At 41.3% G+C, this 20,235-nt stretch overlaps 2 protein-coding genes and 1 long non-coding RNA gene across 3 annotated transcripts; 1 reads left to right on the forward strand and 2 right to left on the reverse strand.

The window, feature by feature from the left end:
• LOC8086490 (protein FAR1-RELATED SEQUENCE 1) lies at positions 10,636-11,753 on the forward strand. Its single transcript, XM_002446208.2, has 3 exons — positions 10,636-10,788; positions 10,899-11,174; positions 11,259-11,753. The coding sequence occupies exons 1-3, from the start codon at positions 10,636-10,638 to the stop codon at positions 11,751-11,753; spliced, it is 924 nt and encodes a 307-aa protein (XP_002446253.2).
• LOC110436128 lies at positions 13,258-14,460 on the reverse strand. The gene is made up of 4 exons (XM_021462374.1): positions 14,383-14,460; positions 13,946-14,199; positions 13,762-13,840; positions 13,258-13,652 (listed from the first exon to the last, which is right to left on the reverse strand). The coding sequence occupies exons 1-4, from the start codon at positions 14,449-14,451 to the stop codon at positions 13,554-13,556; spliced, it is 501 nt and encodes a 166-aa protein (XP_021318049.1). The 5' UTR covers positions 14,452-14,460; the 3' UTR covers positions 13,258-13,553.
• LOC110436185 lies at positions 16,107-16,876 on the reverse strand. The gene is made up of 3 exons (XR_002453921.1): positions 16,787-16,876; positions 16,566-16,677; positions 16,107-16,252 (listed from the first exon to the last, which is right to left on the reverse strand). It is a non-coding gene; the product is annotated as an uncharacterized LOC110436185 (long non-coding RNA).

Raw genomic sequence — 20,235 nt, forward strand, 5'->3', positions numbered from 1 at the left:
ATATATATATTTATATATATAAATTACGGATTCTTTACTGCGAACGTATATGAGTGCATGTCTCTGTTTCTTTGGCTTTTTCTGTGTGTTTGTCTGTGTGTGTGTCTGTGTCTGTATATATATATATATATATATATATATATATATATATATATATATATATATATATATATATATATATATATATATATATATATATATATATATATATATATATATATATATATATATATATATATATATATATATATATATATATATATATATATATATATATATATATATATATATATATATATATATATATATATATATATATATATATTATCAAATCTGACTACATCACAGCACAAACATCAAATTCAAGTTCCATCATCAAATTTACAAATTCAAAACTTCTATCATAACAAGTTTCACAAGTTTGTCAAATCCAAAAATTACACTCTTTCTACAGATCTAAAATCCATAAAAAAAATCTAATATACTAGCTAGCTAGAACTGCAATCAAAATCCATCATCGAAGAGCAAGAAATAAGATCCTTGCCTTACAAGCTTAGGCTTGTAGAAGATCAATGGTGTCCTCGTCCTACATCTGCCTCAGCTCTAGCAACAACAGAATTTTGGCTTCCTGTGTTCAGAGGCGCAAAGAAATGAGAACTCAACAGAAGATCTCCAGCGACCAAATCAAAACTTATCTCTTAAAAATCAAAACTAGATTGCAAGAAGGATATATATTGTTCAGAACAAGAACCAAGTACAAGTGCATTCTAATTAATTTTAGTATAAGGCAATTAGCAAAATATAAATAGTGAGAGGAAGCAATTAATAGAAAACTAATTTACTACTTGTGAATCCAGTAAGTATACCTCAAAGAAATATATGTCAAAAAATAGCAAGCACACATGAAGTGGTGAAATACCTGATGATAGGCGTTGGATTGTTGTTAGACCTCTACGACATGGATATATATCCAGTACTACCTGCCAAATGATAGCATAAGGATTGTGCCATTTATTTTATTATCTAAATGTTAGGAACACTATCAAGTTACAAATCATATTGTGACATCTTCCTACATTTGCAGTAGTCATACTAATTCTATGCCTAAAAAACAATGCTACCCAGTACGGATATACAATTTTAGTAGAAAACTAACAAATAGATGATGACAAAGGTGCAGCTTAAACCTTTTCCTTTTACTGGAGAAATTAAATGACTAATCATGCATTGCCAACACAACTTTGAAACTAGGACTGATAAAGTCCAACCTATCCAGCCTAATAAGACATTGCTCCGATCTGCCTCCACTACCACAATGTAAGGTCGTGCTAGACACTTCCACCTACTGTGAAGTAACAGGTTCATGATGAAGAGTTTCTAAAATGCAATCCAATATTATTTCTTCAACCATATCAAAACCACTCAGAGTCATCAATAGATGCAAGAAGCACAGCCATAAGGTGCAACTCACTTGTGGAAACCATCTATGACTTTGGTGTTAATCTGCAGCACAATGAACTTGCTGCTAAATCCTGACTCCCTCTACAGGTACTCAGGGTGATAGCCATAGCGATCACAAAGACACCACCACATAAGCTCAGCTCAGAATTGGCATAGACTTGTGCAACAGGTCCTTATTTCCTTTAACTGCATAGTGAAAGAGACAAAATGAGACTAGAGAAATCAAACATATTTTTTGATAACATCCCAAATCCAATACTAAATGCAAACTGTGTGTGAGCTTGTTAAGTCACAGCCATGAGGCTAAATAGGTAGCAAACAAGACCTTCGACAGGGCATAGAAAACCAATAGCTCTCAGGCACAACAATTTTGTAAATTTGAGAAAATACTGCTACTCATATACTGAACCAATAACCCACAATTCATCCAAATTTGGTTTTTCCCTGCAGTGTCCCAATCCCTTTGGTTTTTCCACCCAAATAAATTTCTTTATCCCTTTTGGTTTTTTGGCAAAGTTGTTTTCACTCTTGTGGCCTGCAGTAGCAAAGGCAATAATAAGCACCATGTTTGGACATATAATGATGTCATATACATACATAAAATAGCTACATGAGGTAATTTGAATAACTAAAAGAATATTTCATTCCAACATTATTATTATCTATAACCAGGTAAAAAACTCTGATATAATGATAACTTGCATCACAGGAGCATAGAAAAATATAGAGTTAATAGTACTTGTCAGAGGGAAAAATAACTTCCTGAGTAACAATGGATTCAGTGTTATGATAGCATCTGTAAGAAAATATATTAAAAAACAATGTATTTCCATTGATTAACTCTCCGTCTCTATGGCATCCATAAATTAAACTGAAAAATAAAGGGATCTAGAAAAAGATGTCATGTGTATGAAGAAATCCAATCTACATGCTATTGGTCAAGGATCCTTCCATGTCATCTTTATACGTATTGGAGCAATTAGTAGTACTAGGTAACTGGTGGCACCTAGACTCTTATGTGATAGCAAAGAGAATCTCACAATCAGTTGTTGCTTTATGCGGGGGGAACGAAAATGATCTAAGACTGAATTAAAAAACAAAACAAGGCGGAGGGAAAACTTGACCTGAACAATGCTCTGCATCTGCATCTGGGCAGGCAGCGTGGATCTGCTCTGCCTCTGCATCGGATCTGCTCTGCCTCTGCATCCTGGCCGCGGCGCTGGCTGCTGCTCCGTGTGGCCTATCGCCAACCGGCCGAACCTGCAACCACTGAGGTTACCGGCACCTGCGCCATGCCTCTACGAGCTCGTTGGGCAGCCGCGGTCGAGTGCAAGGTCATGCCGCCGGAGGGGGCGCCCTTGCCGTCGCAGGTGCGCGCCGCTAGGGCCTCGTCTCGTACCTATCTGCGCCGCCAGAGGAGGGGAGCAGGAGTAGGGAGGACTGCGTTTGGGAGAAAAGAGAAAGTGAGGACCTAGGGTTTTGACTGTCGAAGGAGAAGATGAGAGCATGGGTTTTATTCAGCATTTCGTGAATCTCAGCCGTTCAAAGTCGATCCAATAGTGAAAAGCAGATATGCTTCGATGTGAGTTGAAACAAGCCGAATCGCCCATGGGCTAAATACAGTGCTTTTTTCCAAATATAAAATTATTTGTCAAAAAAATAAAGATTTTCTATATACTTAAAGTTCAAAATATAATTATATAAAAATTTTAAGATATTCCATGTATTTTTATATATATATATAATAATTTTTAACTATTCCATGTTTTTATGAAGATTCAAAACTGAATGTTTTTAGAATAAAAAAAAATAGATTTATGTAAATTTAAAAATTCAAATTCAAATATGTAATAATTTTTAATTATTTCAAAAAAATATATGATTAATCTATATATATATATGCAAAGTTTATTCTTTAGTTCCTCGTTTGACCAAGTCAAATCTTGGATTTTTTTAGAAAAGACACTTTGACCGGAACCTAGATGGTCTCAGCTATAAAAGTCACGAATACAAAGTTTTTCTGGCTCATCAAGATACACATTTGGTGTAATGGTCAACTTTTCATCTGTGAGAGTTTGGACCACTCAAATTTTGAAATTTCGAATTTTCACACCTACATGCATGTTTTTAAAACCCTAGACGGCCCCAACTCAAAAAGTCATGTATAGCAAGTTTGTTTCACTCATCAAATGCAAAAATGTCCTATGTATTCATGAGTTTTCCATTTGAGGCCATCCACGGTTCTGAAAATTAGCGTTTCGCTATGAATTCTTTCAAATTTCAAAATTTAGTGGTCCAACCTTTTTCAAATGAAAAAGTGACCATTAGAGAAAATATAGGTCTTGATGAGTGAAACAAACTTTGTATTCATGAGTTTTCTATTTGAGGCCATCCAGGGCTCGGTCAAAGTGTGTGTTTGTGAAACCCACTATTTTGACTTTGGTCAAACTTGGTCAAATGACCCATCTGAGTACTTCAAATGGAAAACTTTTGAATACCAAGTTGTTAGGTCTCATCAAGACCTACATTTCATATATGGATCATATTTTCATCCGGATAAATTTGATCGAGTCCGAGGCACATGTTTTCAAATTCGAAGACGGGCTTTGGTCAAACAACGGAGAAAATGACTTGGAATGAAAATCTTTTGAATACCAAGTTGTTAGAGCTCATCAATATCCAAACTTTTATATAGACCATTTTTCCATTTAGGAAAGTTTATGTAAACAACACTGACCAAATCTTGAATCTCACACAAACTTTATGAAACTATACGTGGGAAGTGTGGATTTTGAACTACACTTTGCCAGCACTTTGTCAAATGCAAAAATAGTCTAAATATGAAATGTAGATCTTGATGAGTGGAGCAATATTGGTATTCATGAGTTTTCCATTTGAGGCCATCCATGGTTCTCATAATTAGCGTTTCTCTATGAATTCTTTCAAATTTCAAAATTTAGTGGTCCAAACTTTTTCAAATGAAAAAGTGACCATTAGAGAAAATGTAGGTATTGATGATTGGAACAATCTTTGTATTCATGAGTTTTCTATTTGAGGCCATCCAGGGCTGGGTCAAAGTGTGTGTTTGTGAAACCCACTATTTTGACTTTGGTCAAACTTGGTCAAATGACCCATCTGAGTACTTCAAATGGAAAACTTTTGAATTCCAAGTTGTTAGGTCTCATCAAGACCTACATTTCATATATGGATCATATTTTCATCCGGATAAATTTGATCGAGTCTGAGGCACATGTTTTCAAATTCGAAGGTGGGCTTTGGTCAAACGACAGAGAAAATGACTTGGAATGAAAATCTTTTGAATACCAAGTTGTTAGAGCTCATCAATATCCAAACTTTTTATATAGACCATTTTTCCATTTGGGAAAGTTTATGTAAACAATACTCACCAAATCTTGAATCTCACACAAACTTTATGAAACTATACGTGGGAAGTGTGGATTTTGAACTACACTTTGCCAGCACTTTGTCAAATGCAAAAATGGTCTATATATGAAATGTAGATCTTGATGAGTGGAGCAATATTGGTATTCATGAGTTTTCCATTTGAGGCCATCCATGGTTCTGAAAATTAGCGTTTCGCTATGAATTCTTTCAAATTTCAAAATTTAGTGGTCCAAACGTTTTCAAATGAAAAAGTGACCATTAGAGAAAATGTAGGTCTTGATGAGTGGAACAAACTATGTATTCATGAGTTTTCTATTTGAGGCCATCCAGGGCTGGGTCAAAGTGTGTGTTTGTGAAACCCACTATTTTGACTTTGGTCAAACTTGGTCAAATGACCCATCTGAGTACGTCAAATGGAAAACTTTTGAATACCAAGTTGTTAGGTCTCATCAAGACCTACATTTCATATATGGATCATATTTTCATCCGTTTAAATTTGATCGAGTCCGAGGCACATGTTTTCAAATTCGATGATGGGCTTTGGTCAAACTTGGTCAAACGACAGAGAAAATGACTTGGAATGAAAATCTTTTGAATACCAAGTTGTTAGAGCTCATCAATATCCAAACTTTTTATATAGACCATTTTTCCATTTGGGAATGTTTATGTAAAAAATACTCATCAAATCTTGAATCTCACACAAACTTTATGAAACTATACGTGGGAAGTGTGGATTTTGAACTACACTTTGCCAGCACTTTGTCAAATGCAAAAATGGTCTATATATGAAATGTAGATCTTGATGAGTGGAGCAATATTGGTATTCATGAGTTTTCCATTTGAGGCCATCCATGGTTCTGAAAATTAGCGTTTCGCTATGAATTCTTTTAAATTTCAAAATTTAGTGGTCCAAACTTTTTCAAATGAAAAAGTGACCATTAGAGAAAATGTACGTCTTGATGAGTGGAACAAACTTTGTATTCATGAGTTTTCCATTTGAGGCCATCCAGGGTTCCAAAATCCATCTTACAACTTTTGAAAATTTAAATTTCAAATGGTAAAATGAATTATGTATCAAATTAAATGTAGATTTTGATGAGTTCTAACATCCTTGTATTTATTTTTTTTATTTCAGGTTATTTAGTGTCTCATTTGATCAAGTTTGTCCAAAACCAGTGTAGGGACGGTTGGTGATTCAGCCACTCTATGACTATTACAAACACTTTCTCAAATAGAAAAATAAACTATATAATAAATGTAGATCTTGATGAGTTATACAATCGTAATGTTCAAAAGTTTTTTATTTGAAGTCATTTAGTATCTCGTTTGACCAATTTTGTCTAAAACCACTGTAGGGGCGGCTGGTGATTGAGCCGCCCCTACAGTAGTCCACTATAAGGGCGGCCAGTGATCCAGCCGCCCTTACTGTGACCTACCACTGTAAGGGCGGCTGATAACACTAGCCGCCCTTACAGTGGCCACTGTAAGGGCGGGTAACCAGTTAGGATCCACCCGAGCCACTGTAAGGGCGGCTCCAAAGCCAGCCGCCTCTATAGTAAAGGGGGGTGGCGTTCTCTTAGTGTTTTTTTCACGTAGTGATTCCTTGTGATGCAGGCAGCATTGGGGGCACTAAACTCAATGGTGTTGAACCCAGCCATCATGGCATTCCCAGTCTCCTAATTGAGTGAATGCCTAATTGAGTTTGTGTGTTATGATTATAGAGAACTGAGTTGGCATATAAAGTAATTATGTAATAAGAAAAGAAAGCCTTTGTGTTTGATTTTTTCGTTAGAGTGAGTGATGCTAGCAAGCCAAACTTTCCTACTGAAGTTTGCCGTGTGTGTGCTCTTAGTTTCTATATGTGCGATCTGACACCTTTTTTCTGAAAGGCCCCTATAACACGGGGCTCATGCCCTATTTCCCCATTGCTATTTACCTGTGGAGCACCTGTCACTCTATATAATGATTTAAAAAAACATTGTTGAGCATATGAAATTGATGACTCGTCTATTATTTTTGGTACAGCTACACAACACAGCAAACTTCAAATATCATAGTCTTTTTTTTATTCCCGTAGCAACGCACGAGTATTTACCTAGTAACTAATGAAGAAGCTAATGATACTTAGATGGTATCATAAAAGTTATTATATTATCATATAAATTTGGTCAAACTTGAAATAGTTTGACTCTATAAAATTGTTGAAATAACTTATAATTTTTTAGGACGGAGAAAGTAGTATATATATACACTACAGTACGTAGCAGTGCGTCACAAAATGTTCCTTGTGCCACTAGTGTTGCTGTGGCGGCGGAGTCCGGGGGACGTACTTGCGCGCCCACAGGTGGCGCCCGTTCACCATCAGCTTCACCAGGGGTCGCCCCGCCAGCACCGCCGCAGCAGTCGCCGCGCGCCGGAACACGATGCGCCCGTAGGTCGGCGGCTCTCCTGGCGGCGTCTTCTGCATCATCACTTTTGCCACGCAATCGCTGCCCCAATTCCTGTAGTCGTATACGCATTCATATAGATCGTCAATTAATTAAGCTTTTCTTTGTTTGCAGTAATATTATACCTACAGTGTTGCTTTGCTTTTCTTTGGAGTATACATGTAGATATAGACGGTAGTGTGTCAGTCTAGGCCGTACGGTAAAACGTGTATAAAATTTATGAATGCTCTTATCGTTCAGGGATATGCATGCACATTACAAACCATTGCCAAGATTAAGCACGAAGGTGTAGAATGTCAGTGCAAAAGAATGTTGAGTAAAATCATTTTTTTTTAAAAAAAAACAATGAATTCAACTCATAAATGCATGACTCCAACTAATCAGTCAAAGATTAATAATTATCGCATGCATGTTTGATTATGCATTGAGACTTGTTGCTACGTACTCAGTGAAGAACTCCTCGACCTCCACGCGCGTTAATGGGAACCCTTTGGAGAACGTGATGAACAGCGACCGGCCGTCCTCCTGCACCTTCGCCGTCCCCACACAGCGACGACTACAATACGGCGCGGCCAGTTCTCTCGGGAGCACGCCGCCACCGTCTGTGCCGTCCTCGTACCACCGCCGCAGGATCGCGTGTAGCCGGTCGTCGAACACCAGCTCTCCGACGCCGCCGAGGACCTCCGCGACGCCGCGACGCGGGGCGTCGGCTGTGCCGCAAGATGCCAGGAAGAACCGCCGCACGCGGTTGCGGGCGTCGTCATTCTCATCCTCGCCACACGCGCACGAGAGGAGCGTCGTCGTAGACTCCGCGTCGGCGCCGTGGAGGAGGACGGCGCGGGCCTCGGCGACGAGCTGGGCGGCGGCAGCCTCGGTGCGGACCAGAGCGCGCACGTGGGAGACGGCGTCGACGCCGGCTTTGCGATGGAACCACATGAGGAGGGCGATGGCGTCGCGGGATGAGTGGCGCCCCGCGCCCAGGGAGAGCGCAACGTGAAGACGGTAGTACGGTGTGCATGTACCCACCTTCATCGAAGGGTCGTGTGTTGGTTGGAGCTTGAAGATGCGTGAAAGCCGATATGGAGTTAAGAATTAATGAGGTGTGCCTAGCTCTGCGCTTAACACGCTGGCTCCGATGTGGCAGGGATGGTCTGGACAAACGAAAGGTAAAAAAAACACCCAGGTAAATCGTTGTATAAATGCGGTGGTTGGGAATCTTGGAACGCAAGGAGGACGATGGGTACAAAGTTGTATAAGAATGAGTGCGGCATGGGAGTTGTATTCAAATGAAGCTCACGAGGGGGAGGAGAGGTAGATGCCAATGGAAGCTTAGAACTCGCTGGCATGTTAGATACAGCAACAACAGCTGCGGTATTGGCTGCTACATGCAGATCGGGAGCTAAACAGAGTGTGTTCCTTGGGAGGCATGTAGGAGGAGTCGAAGGAAGTAGTGCGGGGTTGAGACCACCAGCTTTGGTGGGAGGCATGGAGGGCACAGGGGGTGAAGAATGCTGCGGCGGATCGACGTCGGGAACTAGTATTGCAACTGAAGGAGACGCAAAACATTTGACGACTTCGTACGACTGCAAGAAGAGGTACGCATGAATAAATCATTTTATTCAATTGGGTAGGCATTCGTGGCGTCACTGAGGTACAAATTATTACTGCCTAATCGTAAAACTGAAAAGAATACGTACATGACTGGTGTGGCAATGAACAAATATAGTTGGAGGGAGATAAGATAAACCTTTGAGCTCGTTTATGTGGTTATGTAGCAGGGGTAGCATGAGATGTTCGGAGTATTAGATGGCTCTTATACAAGCTTCTACAACTAATGAATTTGCGTGCAGGAAGAGAGGGATGTCTGGACCTGATGCCAAAATATCACCGGCAGAAGAGAGCGCAATGACAAAAGCAATAAAGTCTAGTAAAGAACGAGAGGGAGAGCCAATATTTTATCCCTACGAAGGAACCAGATTCAACTCATTTGAAGAAGCAAAAGAATTCTATAATCTCTACTCGTGGGAAGTTGGATTTGGGATCCGAACTTCGCGAGGAAGAACAAACGGTAACGATTACACTACAAAGAAAGACCTTTGCTGTTCGTGCGAGGTTAGTACTTATGCCGTCACGTGAAAAAAAGTGAAATTAAATGTCTAAACGAGTAGTAATTGATTTCATTTTTTTAACTGCTTCTGTTACATGCGAGGAACCATGAAGGGGAGGAGCCGTAGCCAAAAAACATCCTCCTGTAGAACTGGGTGCAAGGCAATGATTAGACTGCTAAGACTAAAAGACCACAGCTGGTACATTAGCCGTAGTGTAACTGAACACAACCACAGTATGTCTGCAACATGCGGGGAGAAAAAACAATGGTTGTCGCATAGTGAGATAGATCCTTTAACAAAGGATTTTATAAGGAGACTACGAGAAAACAATGTGACAACGGGCAGGGTATGCAGCATTCTTGGAACATCAAATGGGGTCGGTGGTTTGCCTGTACGCAGGGAGGTAATTAGGTCAGTATGCGCTAGGTTGGCTCAAGAAAACATAGAAGATGATATTTCAAAAACAATGACCTTGCTAGACAATATGAAGATGAAAGACCCATCCATGCAAATACGCTACAAGCTTGATGACAGTGGCCGTATTTTGCACATGCTATGGTGCACTGGTAGAAACAAGAACGACTACGATAGATTTGGGGACGCCTTAACCTTTGACACAACATACCGAACTAACTTGTATAACCTACCATTCGGGCTGTTCATCGGTGTGAACAACCATTTCCAGTCAACAGTGTTTGGGGGAGTTCTATTAACTTCCGAAAAAACAGAAGACTTTGAGTGGGCCTTCTCAAACTTTGTGGACGTAATGAGAGGAAAAGAGCCGCGTACGATACTAACAGGTAATTCTTTGAATTACAAATAAAAAGTATGAATATGATTGCAGCAAGTTAACGAATTATTTGAAATGATGTTTTTTTGGGGCGTTTGTTGTTTTTGTTGGAGATGCAGACCAATGCCAGGCGATGGCTGCAGCAATAAAGACAACTTTGACAAGCGCACGACACCGTTGGTGCAAGTGGCATGTACTGCGGAAAGCCAAACAATGGTTGGGGCAAGTTTACTCTAAAAATAATGGGTTCAAGAAGGAGTTCCACAAGTTGGTAACTGAGGAAGTTTCCAAGTACAAATTCGAGAGAAGATGGAGGCAGCTGGTGCGGAAATATAAAGTTGAAGATAACAAGTTTCTGAAAAGGATATACCAGAATCGAGGTATGTGGGCTAGGCCTTACTTCATGGATGTGTTTTGTGCGGGCATGACGAGCACGCAACGGAGTGAGAGCGCAAACCACATGTTGAAACAATTCATCCAGCGCTCTTCGCCTATGCACATCTTTGTGAGCAAGTTCAGTGAGTTTCAGAATGACAGAAAGGAGCAGGAGGACACGGAAGTACACTTCACAAAACAGGTGAGGCAATTTGTTATACCGATTTAAAGATTAAGAACAGCCAATTTTTAAAGTTTTTGAGATGGGAACAGATTTATGACTACAAAGCTTTTTATTGATGGTCACTGCAGATGCAGAGGAAGAGAAGGATTGGCGTTCCACTGGAGAGGCATGCGGAAGAAGTATACACCAGAGCAATGTACGAGCGACTGTACAACGAGCTATACCGAGCAGGAAGCTACGTAATGAAAGGGAGGGACAAGGCTGATGGGTACTTAGTGGTGCACTACAAGGAGTTGGGAACCGCGGATGAGAGAATATTCGTGGTAACGGACGAGGGTGACTTTGTGAACTGCAGCTGCGGCCTGTACAATCATATGGGAATGCTCTGCAGACACGCACTAAAGGTTTATAGCATAAAACACGTACTACAGGATACGATTTTGCATGAAGATGAAGTAGATTCTAAACTTTTTTGAACCCATGCGCAGGTGTTGATGCACCAAGACAGGGTGAAGTTGCCATCCGGTAACATACTTGATCGTTGGAGAAGAGATGTTCTAGAAGATCCAGGAAACGGAAGGGATGACGGGGTGGAGTCTAGTAGCATCGAAAGCACGGCATACATCCAGAAGAAATTGATGGTTCGGAGAGTACTAGCCATGGCTGGTGTGGATGCAGCATTAGACGAATCAGGTTATAAGGAAGCTCTGGAAGCACTTGACAAGATAATTTCATTGAGGAAGGATCAGAAATTGGGGGAACAGGCGGTGATCAGTGGGGATGGAAGCATAAAACCAACTTGTTGCCCAAATAGACCAAAGAAGAAAGGTCGTCCTTGTAGCACGAGCCTGAAGTCTTACGAGACTAACTTGAAGAAGCAGAAAAGAACAGAGCAAGGCAAGAAAAGATATACTAGTTCAACTTCAGAAGATGAGGAGAACCCCATGAGTGGGAAGACGAAGGCACTAAATGAGATAAAATAGTTCATTTCCGCGGGAGCAGGAAAAGAGATTGTAACAAGTATTTCCCAGTCTAGAGCCGAATTGTAATTTAGTGGTTATGTAGAACGAATGAAATTTCTCAACTGCTATGATCTGGGAGACAAAATGTATTTATCATGAACAAAGAAAAGGCCTTTATATCCGGCAACTGGCACGCAGCAAAGTTAATAAATATACATCCTAGGAGAAGTCTTAAATGATAGCATAATACATTACATTGTGGTCACGAACTAACATAGTGAACTAATTTTCAAATAACATTGAGATAGGATACAGAACGGGTGATTAGCACATAAGGACTGGTAGGGTGCACGAACTAGATAAATTGAAGTACCAAACCGAAGTATGCCACTAGTGTCTTAATTAGATACAACTAAGTAGATGAGGACGGCTAAGATTGCTATTATGCTAGCTAAGAGAAAAACAAAAGCTAGTAAGATAACGATGAACAGGCGGGAAATTCCTTCGTATGAACACACGCGGGACAAACGAGCACCGAGCTGAACAAGCTGGTTACTAAGTTCGTTGATCTGTTGCTGAAGCCCGGTGTCGAGGCAGCAGGGGTCAGTATGCGCCTCCGTAGATTGAGTCTGAGTTGCAGGTGACTGTCGTGGAAGTAGCAACTTTCCAATGCCACGCAGCAACGTCTCGTAGTCTGCTTGGAAGTAGTAGGATCTGCAAGAGTTTGGGTCCTAAACCAAAACAAGCGAAGTAATATCACAAAGGGAACGAAACAAAATTACAAATAAAAGGGTCATATAGAGGAACATGCGTTCCTGGAGATGGATCGGCGATTTGAGTGGAAGATATACTTACCTTCTCCTTGTTCCTGGGGCACTTGAAAAACCTCTTTCCCGCTGAACTCACACGAGTACTGGTAAGAGCAATGAGCCGGACATCTTTGCATGACTGACACAATATTAGCGGTAGACCTGTGACCAAATCAACCGGGTCTGGTCCATCAACCAGGGAAGGACGTGACTGCTAGTTGACGGAGGAAGATTGTGCCATTGTTTTTGAAAAAAAGGAAGAACTGGATACTGGTGCAACGATTTTGGAAACTGGATGGAACAAATAAGATGGGTATGCGAGAGGAAATGGAGAAGGAAGACGAACTGATGAACTAAGAACGTGGAGGGAGGTGATGTGAAGGAGATCAAAGTGTTAGAATGGGTGCCGCATGATGGGAAAGGGATAAGGAAGCAGTGTATTTATGGACGAAACTGCGAGGGAGTATGCCGTTGAGCGCTAAAGTGCAATAAATGCCAGCTGACCATGATGTGCGAAACGGGTCAAGGTGGGGAGTGGCAGCGAGAATTCAATTGGGCGGTTGGCGTGTGGAACAATGCATTGGTGAGATGGTGCCAGTGAAGCGTGCGGTGTAAGGCAGATTGCAAAATAATTACAGACAAAAGACATCCAATCTGGTAAAAAAAGGCATCGTGCCTTTAGAGGGATACAATTTTATCAACTTGGTAGGAAGTGGTGAAATACAAACCACGATAAAAATACACATCATATGTTCATTACAAGCGCGTGATAGACAAACACAAAGTCTTGTGGAGCCCATAAGGTAGGACACGTACATAGTAGGACCTCCTCCAACAGTGCGTAGGTAGGGTACCTAATGGAAACGATGAACAAATTAAGTAAACATAAGATCGACTAGGCCGGGAGCCCGGGGACGGTTATGAGCGTACAAAATACACTCAAGTGGGCCTAGTCACAAAAAAGCTCGGTCCCATTGCAAAGCGTGTAAATGGGCTCATGCTACCCAGGAAGCTATGGGCTGCTTCCGAACCAGCCTTCGGGGCGCAGTGGGTTCATCGGCCTATCCAGAAGAAGGCGACACAAGGTCCACTTGACCGAGTACTCAGGGTTCTGTAGGCGGGCGAAATTACGAGAAACAATAAAAAACAGAACGGATTAGGACGTGATAAAAAAAACGAGAATTAGAAGAAAATTGGGCATGGTGGAGCAAGTAGATCACCATTGAAGGGTCCGGAGTTTCTGCAGCCACACCATCTAAATACAATGCAAACACAGCAACTAGGAAGCCATGGAACCACCTGCAGTCAAGAAAAGATTTTTTTGGATGTACATAAGAACTAATGAGGTGCGGATGAGGTGCTCACATTAAAAATGTTATTTATCAGAATTAGATGTTCACATACTTCCCAGTAATGCGCCCATTCCAGCGATAATAATCTATTTTCCACTTAACGAGTGGGGAAGCGCGACTCTGAAAATGTTGCCCATATGGAAGACTAAGTCCGATAAGCATCTTTTGAACCTGGAAGTACCACTGACCAACAAAACTGCGTTGAGCAGCAAGGGGCCTGCCAGGATGGAAAATTGAAACATGCTTTGTATCCATATCAAAGGCAAAGCATAACCACTGCTCGCCGATGAGCAAAGGTGCAATCACCTGACAGAAAGCAAGTGTGAGAACAAAAAAGGTTTTACTACATACTAAGTGGGGGTACAAGGGAAAAAAAAGGTAAAAATAAAATTTGCAACAAATACATAATATATTAAAAAGCTAATGTAAAATATGCTTTGCGACCAGTAGCTACAAAAAATAGGACATGGAGGCAATAAGGAGACATACCAAGTTATAAGTAGAAAAGTTGGAATAAAGGTAAGGTGGGGCAAAAAAGGAAGCCCATTTAGCAATCATTTCATCCGCAGAAATAACTGTCATGCAATCATCCTGCACGTAAAGAAGAAACTATAAAGTGAGGCAATTTATGTGATAAACCACATGTTTGTAGGGTGAATATTGGTGGTGGCATACCGCCCAGGCAGGAGGCAAGAATAAACGTCTAAGGGTAGAAGCACCGTTGAAGTACAATTGTGCATCCAGTTCCATATAAAGGGCCATTAAGGCTGCCATGACTTTGGCATTCATTGGAGAATTCTTTTTAAACTGATCAATAACTTCGCTGCCAGTTAAGTTAGCGTTGATGTATGGTGGGAAGACGACCCAGTCACTACAGGGGAAGTACAACATATGATGTTCTCTGGGTTAAATGGAATAAAACCAAGTAAAATTGTGGTCATAAGACTCCTGAGCTGTACAGAACCATGTTTCATGACAACGTTGGAAGGTTAAGATGATACAAGTTAAGTACAATAATCCTATTTATTAATAAACATGTATTTTAAAATAAACAAAAGAATTTGCACTGATTAGGGATGGAATGAATTAAAATAGTGGCGAATACATCGGCATTTGAGTTTAAGTATGAAAAAAACTATAAACAGCTAAATTATTTGTACAACCACATAGTATATTAGCACTAGTTAGCAATTGAAAATGCAGCATTATCTTAAGAAACATAATAAACCATGCATGGGGATGACAAATACAGGTTCAACTTGAAGGCATGCAACGTGTTCAAATACAATAGACAGCGGGAGCAGAGATTGAACCTAAATAGTGGGATCTTATGGATCCTGGAAACAAGAATCATCTTGTAAATCCACATGTCACGCCCTGGATTGTTAATCAGGCCTTGTAGTGCTACTCGGTGAGGAAGAGTGTGAGTGGTAGGGGATTCGGAGTCCTCGATAACTATAACTTCAACCTCGTTTCTGTCAATAGAAAGCTCGTGGGGACGCTTGTTCAGATCAAAGCCTGGGATAACATAGTACGAAAATGTACGATTACTAGACATTTCACTTCTGAGTTTGGCGAAAACGAATGATAATTATTTTTTCGCAGCCTACTTACATACACCAGGCAGACACTAAAACTACAAAGAAATAGAGACGAAATGAGGGGTGGGAGGTTAGGCATGAAACAGAAACCTCTAACGGTAGCCGGTGGCGTGCGGTCGAACAATGGCCCTACTGAACTTGCCTGCAAAGGCGATGAATTGAGATGGGTGGATCTCAAACCTGTAAAGAATAAAAAACAATGACAAAAGGTCATGGACGAGGGACAAGACTTCAAGAGATCTTAACAATTCAGAAACAACAATGACTAATAGATGTGCAAAGAAAATAAAACGGATCTTAAATATATAGGCTACGCACAAAACTAATACCTCCGGGGGAAATTAGACTGTCAATGCATGATTGCGGGATTAGTGGACAGCGGTGTAGAGAGCTGTTAGAAAGGTCATCCCCATCTTGCAGACGTTGGCGCTTTAGTTTACCTTTAATATTATACAGTTAGAAAGGAATTGGACAAGATTGGAGATGTGGCAAGAGTAAAAAGTGGAAACTAAATAAACACGTCATCTGTTAACCAAGTGGACAAGTAGATTTCAATTAAAAGAAACAAGTTGATAGTAAAAATTGTGTCTGGGTACCTGAAACAGGGAAAAAGATGTTTTCCTTTGAGTCAAATTCGAGTAGCTTAGCCGACGGAGCAGCTTGTACCAACTTATCAAAGTTAGAGGTCTCTGGTGTCTCTAACAACCTATCAAGGTGACTGGAATGTGGCGTCGTTGGCCGTGGAGAAGGAGAGATAGCTGCAATGGCGGGGGGTCCCCGAAATATCAGGGCCAGGCAATGAAAAATTGTAGTAATGGGATTTGAATCAACAAAAAAAATTGTGGAGTCTGAGGAGTTGAATAAGAATTGGTGCAATCGTAATTAAGAGTATATCGATTGGATAAAACTTTTAGTCTCAAAGGCAACCCAAAATCAGGATCGACAAGAAATATGATTAAAAAAACGTATCATTAACAACCTAAGGTACCGTGTGTTCAAAGATTTGCCTGGTTAATATAAATTCCGCTGGAACAGATACTGTTTGAGGGTGAGGGATTAATAGAGAAGTACCAATTTGTTCGGTCTGTCCATCGCGCTCCTGATCTTGAATCCGTTGACTGGGGATAAGGGTGGGTGACACCTGAACATTGCCCACGTTGCTGGCAACAATGTGGGTCAATTCCTGCTTATATAAAATATTAATTAATAAAAAGCAATAGATGTGGTGAAGGCTTGGTGTAAATCTGTAAGGCTTGACTCGTGAACATAGGCTGTATGTGGCGTCGAATTACCTGCTGCGAGATTGGTTCAGGTGCCTCCGGATTAGGTAACGAATCACATGTTTCACCCTGCGAATTGATTTGTGCCGGTGCAGTACCAGTTTGAACAACTACCTGCTATGGTTTAGATTGGTGTTTAGGTAAGCTGGGCTACAATAATGACGTTGCGATTCCCATCCAAAAAAACAAGAAACAGGTGCTCACTACCTGAGGTACCGACGACGACGGATCTGAGGTAAAATGAGGAGGTGGTATACTGTGCGGGATCTGCATGTGGGGAGGGGGGTGCAACACAACCTGCAGCTTTATTGACAAAAAATAAGGCGAATATGATAGAGAAATGGTGTGGGCGGGTTTTGGCCGTCGATGTGTGATTCAACGGAAGTGAGATCATCACCTGTTCGAGCGCGTGCAGGTATCTCCAAGAATCAACTGAAAGCCTTCTAGGCTTGTCGGCCTCGTCAAGCCTGGTTAACACCGGGTACGTAAAATGCCTGATTTGGGGACCGGGTGCAGCCCAACGATGAGGCCGATGAGATACGGTGTTCATGAAGTACACAATCTGCAATGATAAAAAATAAATGCAACATACGGATAAATCTATTTGTTTGGTAGGACATAGAAATAATAACCAGATGAATCAGAACGGTTTGCAAGCAGGGCGAACTAACGTAAAGGATAACGAGATAAATTAATTGTTAAAATAACTTTGAATTTATTGGTAAATTACAAAAGCAAAATAAACCAAGCACTGGGTGCAAAGTTCGTAAAAAGCACAATGGGCGCCAAATGTGATCGATGGGCATTATCATAGGCACATGATCAGGGGAAAGAAGTAGTTCGATAGGTATGGGGAGTACAAGGAAAATGAGTGCGTCGAATGTACCGGTGGTAAAGCCGAGCAACCGTACAAATCCAGTGATGAGGGCCGCCGAACGATGAACAGCTCGCGTTTGACAGCATCGGCGCAGTCCTTCACTACGTCGAAGGCATACTGCCCCCAGTCGACCCGGGTGCCATCATTAAGGACAGCTATGGCTCGAAGCACATCTGGGTCGACCTGGGTGCAACCAACACGCGCCGAAAAAAAGTTTCCGACTACGGCAATGATCAAGGCAGCTCGAAAGGCAGCGCGTTCATCATCAGACATAGTCGGCTTTGCAGCAAGAGCAACGATGACCCTCTGTGCTCTCGCAATAGAAACCTCATCGGGTACCGCGTCGTACCAAAGGATTTTTGCTACCTCCGAGCGGATATCCTCGATTGAGAGAGTAGATTCAATAGAGGATAAGTCAATGCCATCAGAGAGGCCAAATATGGAGCGGACCTGTGAGATAGAAAAGGGAAGGGGGCCAAGGGGTGGATATTGAAAAGATCAGACTCAGTGTCCAAGGAAAGAAGCAGCCAAGCATTGAGTTTTTTATCAATGTACAAACGGTTAGGAAGATGGAAAATGAAGTCAAATCCGAGATCTTGCACAATTTGGAATTGAAGGCTACAGCGAGGAATGGCCCGAGCAACTCGGAGTATGGTGGCCAGGGATGGCTTCCTCAGCCGGATTGCAGGGCGTTGTTTTGGAGCAGGATGAGTTCGAGGGGGGGGGGGGAATAGCAGCTGCGGCATGGCCGGAGGACGGAGATCCGACGGGGTTGCGAGAGAGGGCGGGTGCGTTAGCACCGGGAGACTCCGCCATGGGAAGGGAGCGTTGCTTCGGCGAGAAGAGTGGCTGAGTTGTGAGTGGAGGTGTCAGCTCCTACTGTGAGAACTATGTTCTTCGGGGGCACTAGGCCAGAATAAAAAGTAGTACTGCACTGGGAGTGTTTCCATGTTTAAGCCTCTCCCGATGTGGGTACCGTGCCATTTTGGGCTAAGCAAATAAAGAGGTGGTCGGGTCTAGAAGAATTGCTACGGGGACTAGGGAGTATGCGTGGACCTTTGTTTTGGTTCCAGACTAAAAAAAGAAATATTTACAAAATCCATCATTATATTTAATTATTGGACGAAAACCCTACGATTTAAATATAAACTAATAAATATACTAATTGAAAATTTGGTGAAAAAGGACGTGACAATTCTTTTAAGACTAATTAATCTGTGAGCGGAAGATATTAGATAAATGCAAACAAAAATTGTACAGTAACAAATAAAAAAAAAGGTCGAAATTTGAGCATGGGCAATGGGATGCAGCCAGATCAGGTGAAAATGGAAAGACATTGGTGAAGACCTAGCCCATCCAGCACCGGAGGACATCGACCACCAGTGGAGCCGACACGAATATGACAATCGGTGGATGAGCAGAAGACTAGCCCCAAATAACGGCACAAGCAGGGCCAACACAAAAGGAGACATTCAAACGAACAAAAGAATTTCGAGATGAAAATATATTCTGTACAAGTATCATCTCTAATTACATGTGCTCCATAAAAGTGATGCAATGATAAATGCGTTAGAAATAGGGATTCAAATCTGTGTTTATTGATATGTTAATTGTTAAGTTGGGAACGTGGTAGGCCAGCCGTCAATCTTTTTTATGTCTGGCACATCAGCACAATGAGACATTACAGCGGCGAGAAGAGTTGTTGAGAATGCCACCCTGAACCCTAAACCATAAAACCAAAACACTAAACAATAAAACAAACACCCTATACCCTAAACCGTAAACCCTCAACCCTGAACCCTAAACCCTGGACCCTAAACTCCGACATAAACAATAAACCATTAAAACTAATACGTTGGCCCTAAACCCTAAACCATTAACCCTCGACCCTAAAAGCCTAAAATCCCTACTTACCCTAAACACTAAACCATTAACCCTCGACCCTAAAAGCCTAAAACCTAAACCCTGAACCCTAAACCCTAGACCCTAAACTAATCGGATGGCCCAAAACCCTAAAATCCCTACATCCTAATACCCTAGACCAAAAACGTTCAAACCTAAACCGAATACCATAAACCCTAAACACTAACCCCTAATCCCTAAACCCTAAACCCAAAAACCTAAACACTAAACCATAAACCCTGAACCGTAAACCGTAAACCCTAAACCCTAAACCCTTAACCTTACACCCTAAACCCTAACCCCGAAAACCAAAAAACCCAAAAACAGGAAACGCTAAACCCTAAACCCGAAACACTAAAACCCTAAACCCTAAACCCTAAAAACCCTAAACCCTAAACCCTAAACCCTAAACACTAACAAGCTAAACCATAAACCGTAAACCCTAATACCCTAATCCCTTTAACCTAAACCTTAAACCCTAGACCCTAAACCCTAAAACCATAAAACCCTATACCCTAAACCCTAAACACTAAACCCTAAACCCTAAACACTGAAACCCTAAAACCCTAAACCCTACACCGTAGCCCCTAAACCCTAAACCCTAAACCCTGAACCCTAAAACTTAATCCCTGAACCCTAAAACCCTAAACCCTTAAACCTAAAACCCTAGACCAAAAACGTC

Source organism: Sorghum bicolor, chromosome 6 (assembly GCF_000003195.3).
Source record: "Sorghum bicolor cultivar BTx623 chromosome 6, Sorghum_bicolor_NCBIv3, whole genome shotgun sequence".
Taxonomy (NCBI): domain Eukaryota; kingdom Viridiplantae; phylum Streptophyta; class Magnoliopsida; order Poales; family Poaceae; genus Sorghum; species Sorghum bicolor.

Coding starts and splice junctions, on each gene's coding strand:
- LOC8086490 (XM_002446208.2), top strand. CDS start 10,636: ATGACGAGCACGCAACGGAGTGAGAGCGCAAACCACATGTTGAAACAA. Junction 10,789..10,898: donor AAGTACACTTCACAAAACAG/GTGAGGCAATTT, acceptor TGGTCACTGCAG/ATGCAGAGGAAGAGAAGGAT. Junction 11,175..11,258: donor TCTGCAGACACGCACTAAAG/GTTTATAGCATA, acceptor ACCCATGCGCAG/GTGTTGATGCACCAAGACAG.
- LOC110436128 (XM_021462374.1), bottom strand. CDS start 14,451: ATGATTGCTAAATGGGCTTCCTTTTTTGCCCCACCTTACCTTTATTCC. Junction 13,841..13,945: donor AATGGGCGCATTACTGGGAA/GTATGTGAACAT, acceptor TCTTGACTGCAG/GTGGTTCCATGGCTTCCTAG. Junction 13,653..13,761: donor AAACTCCGGACCCTTCAATG/GTGATCTACTTG, acceptor GCCCGCCTACAG/AACCCTGAGTACTCGGTCAA.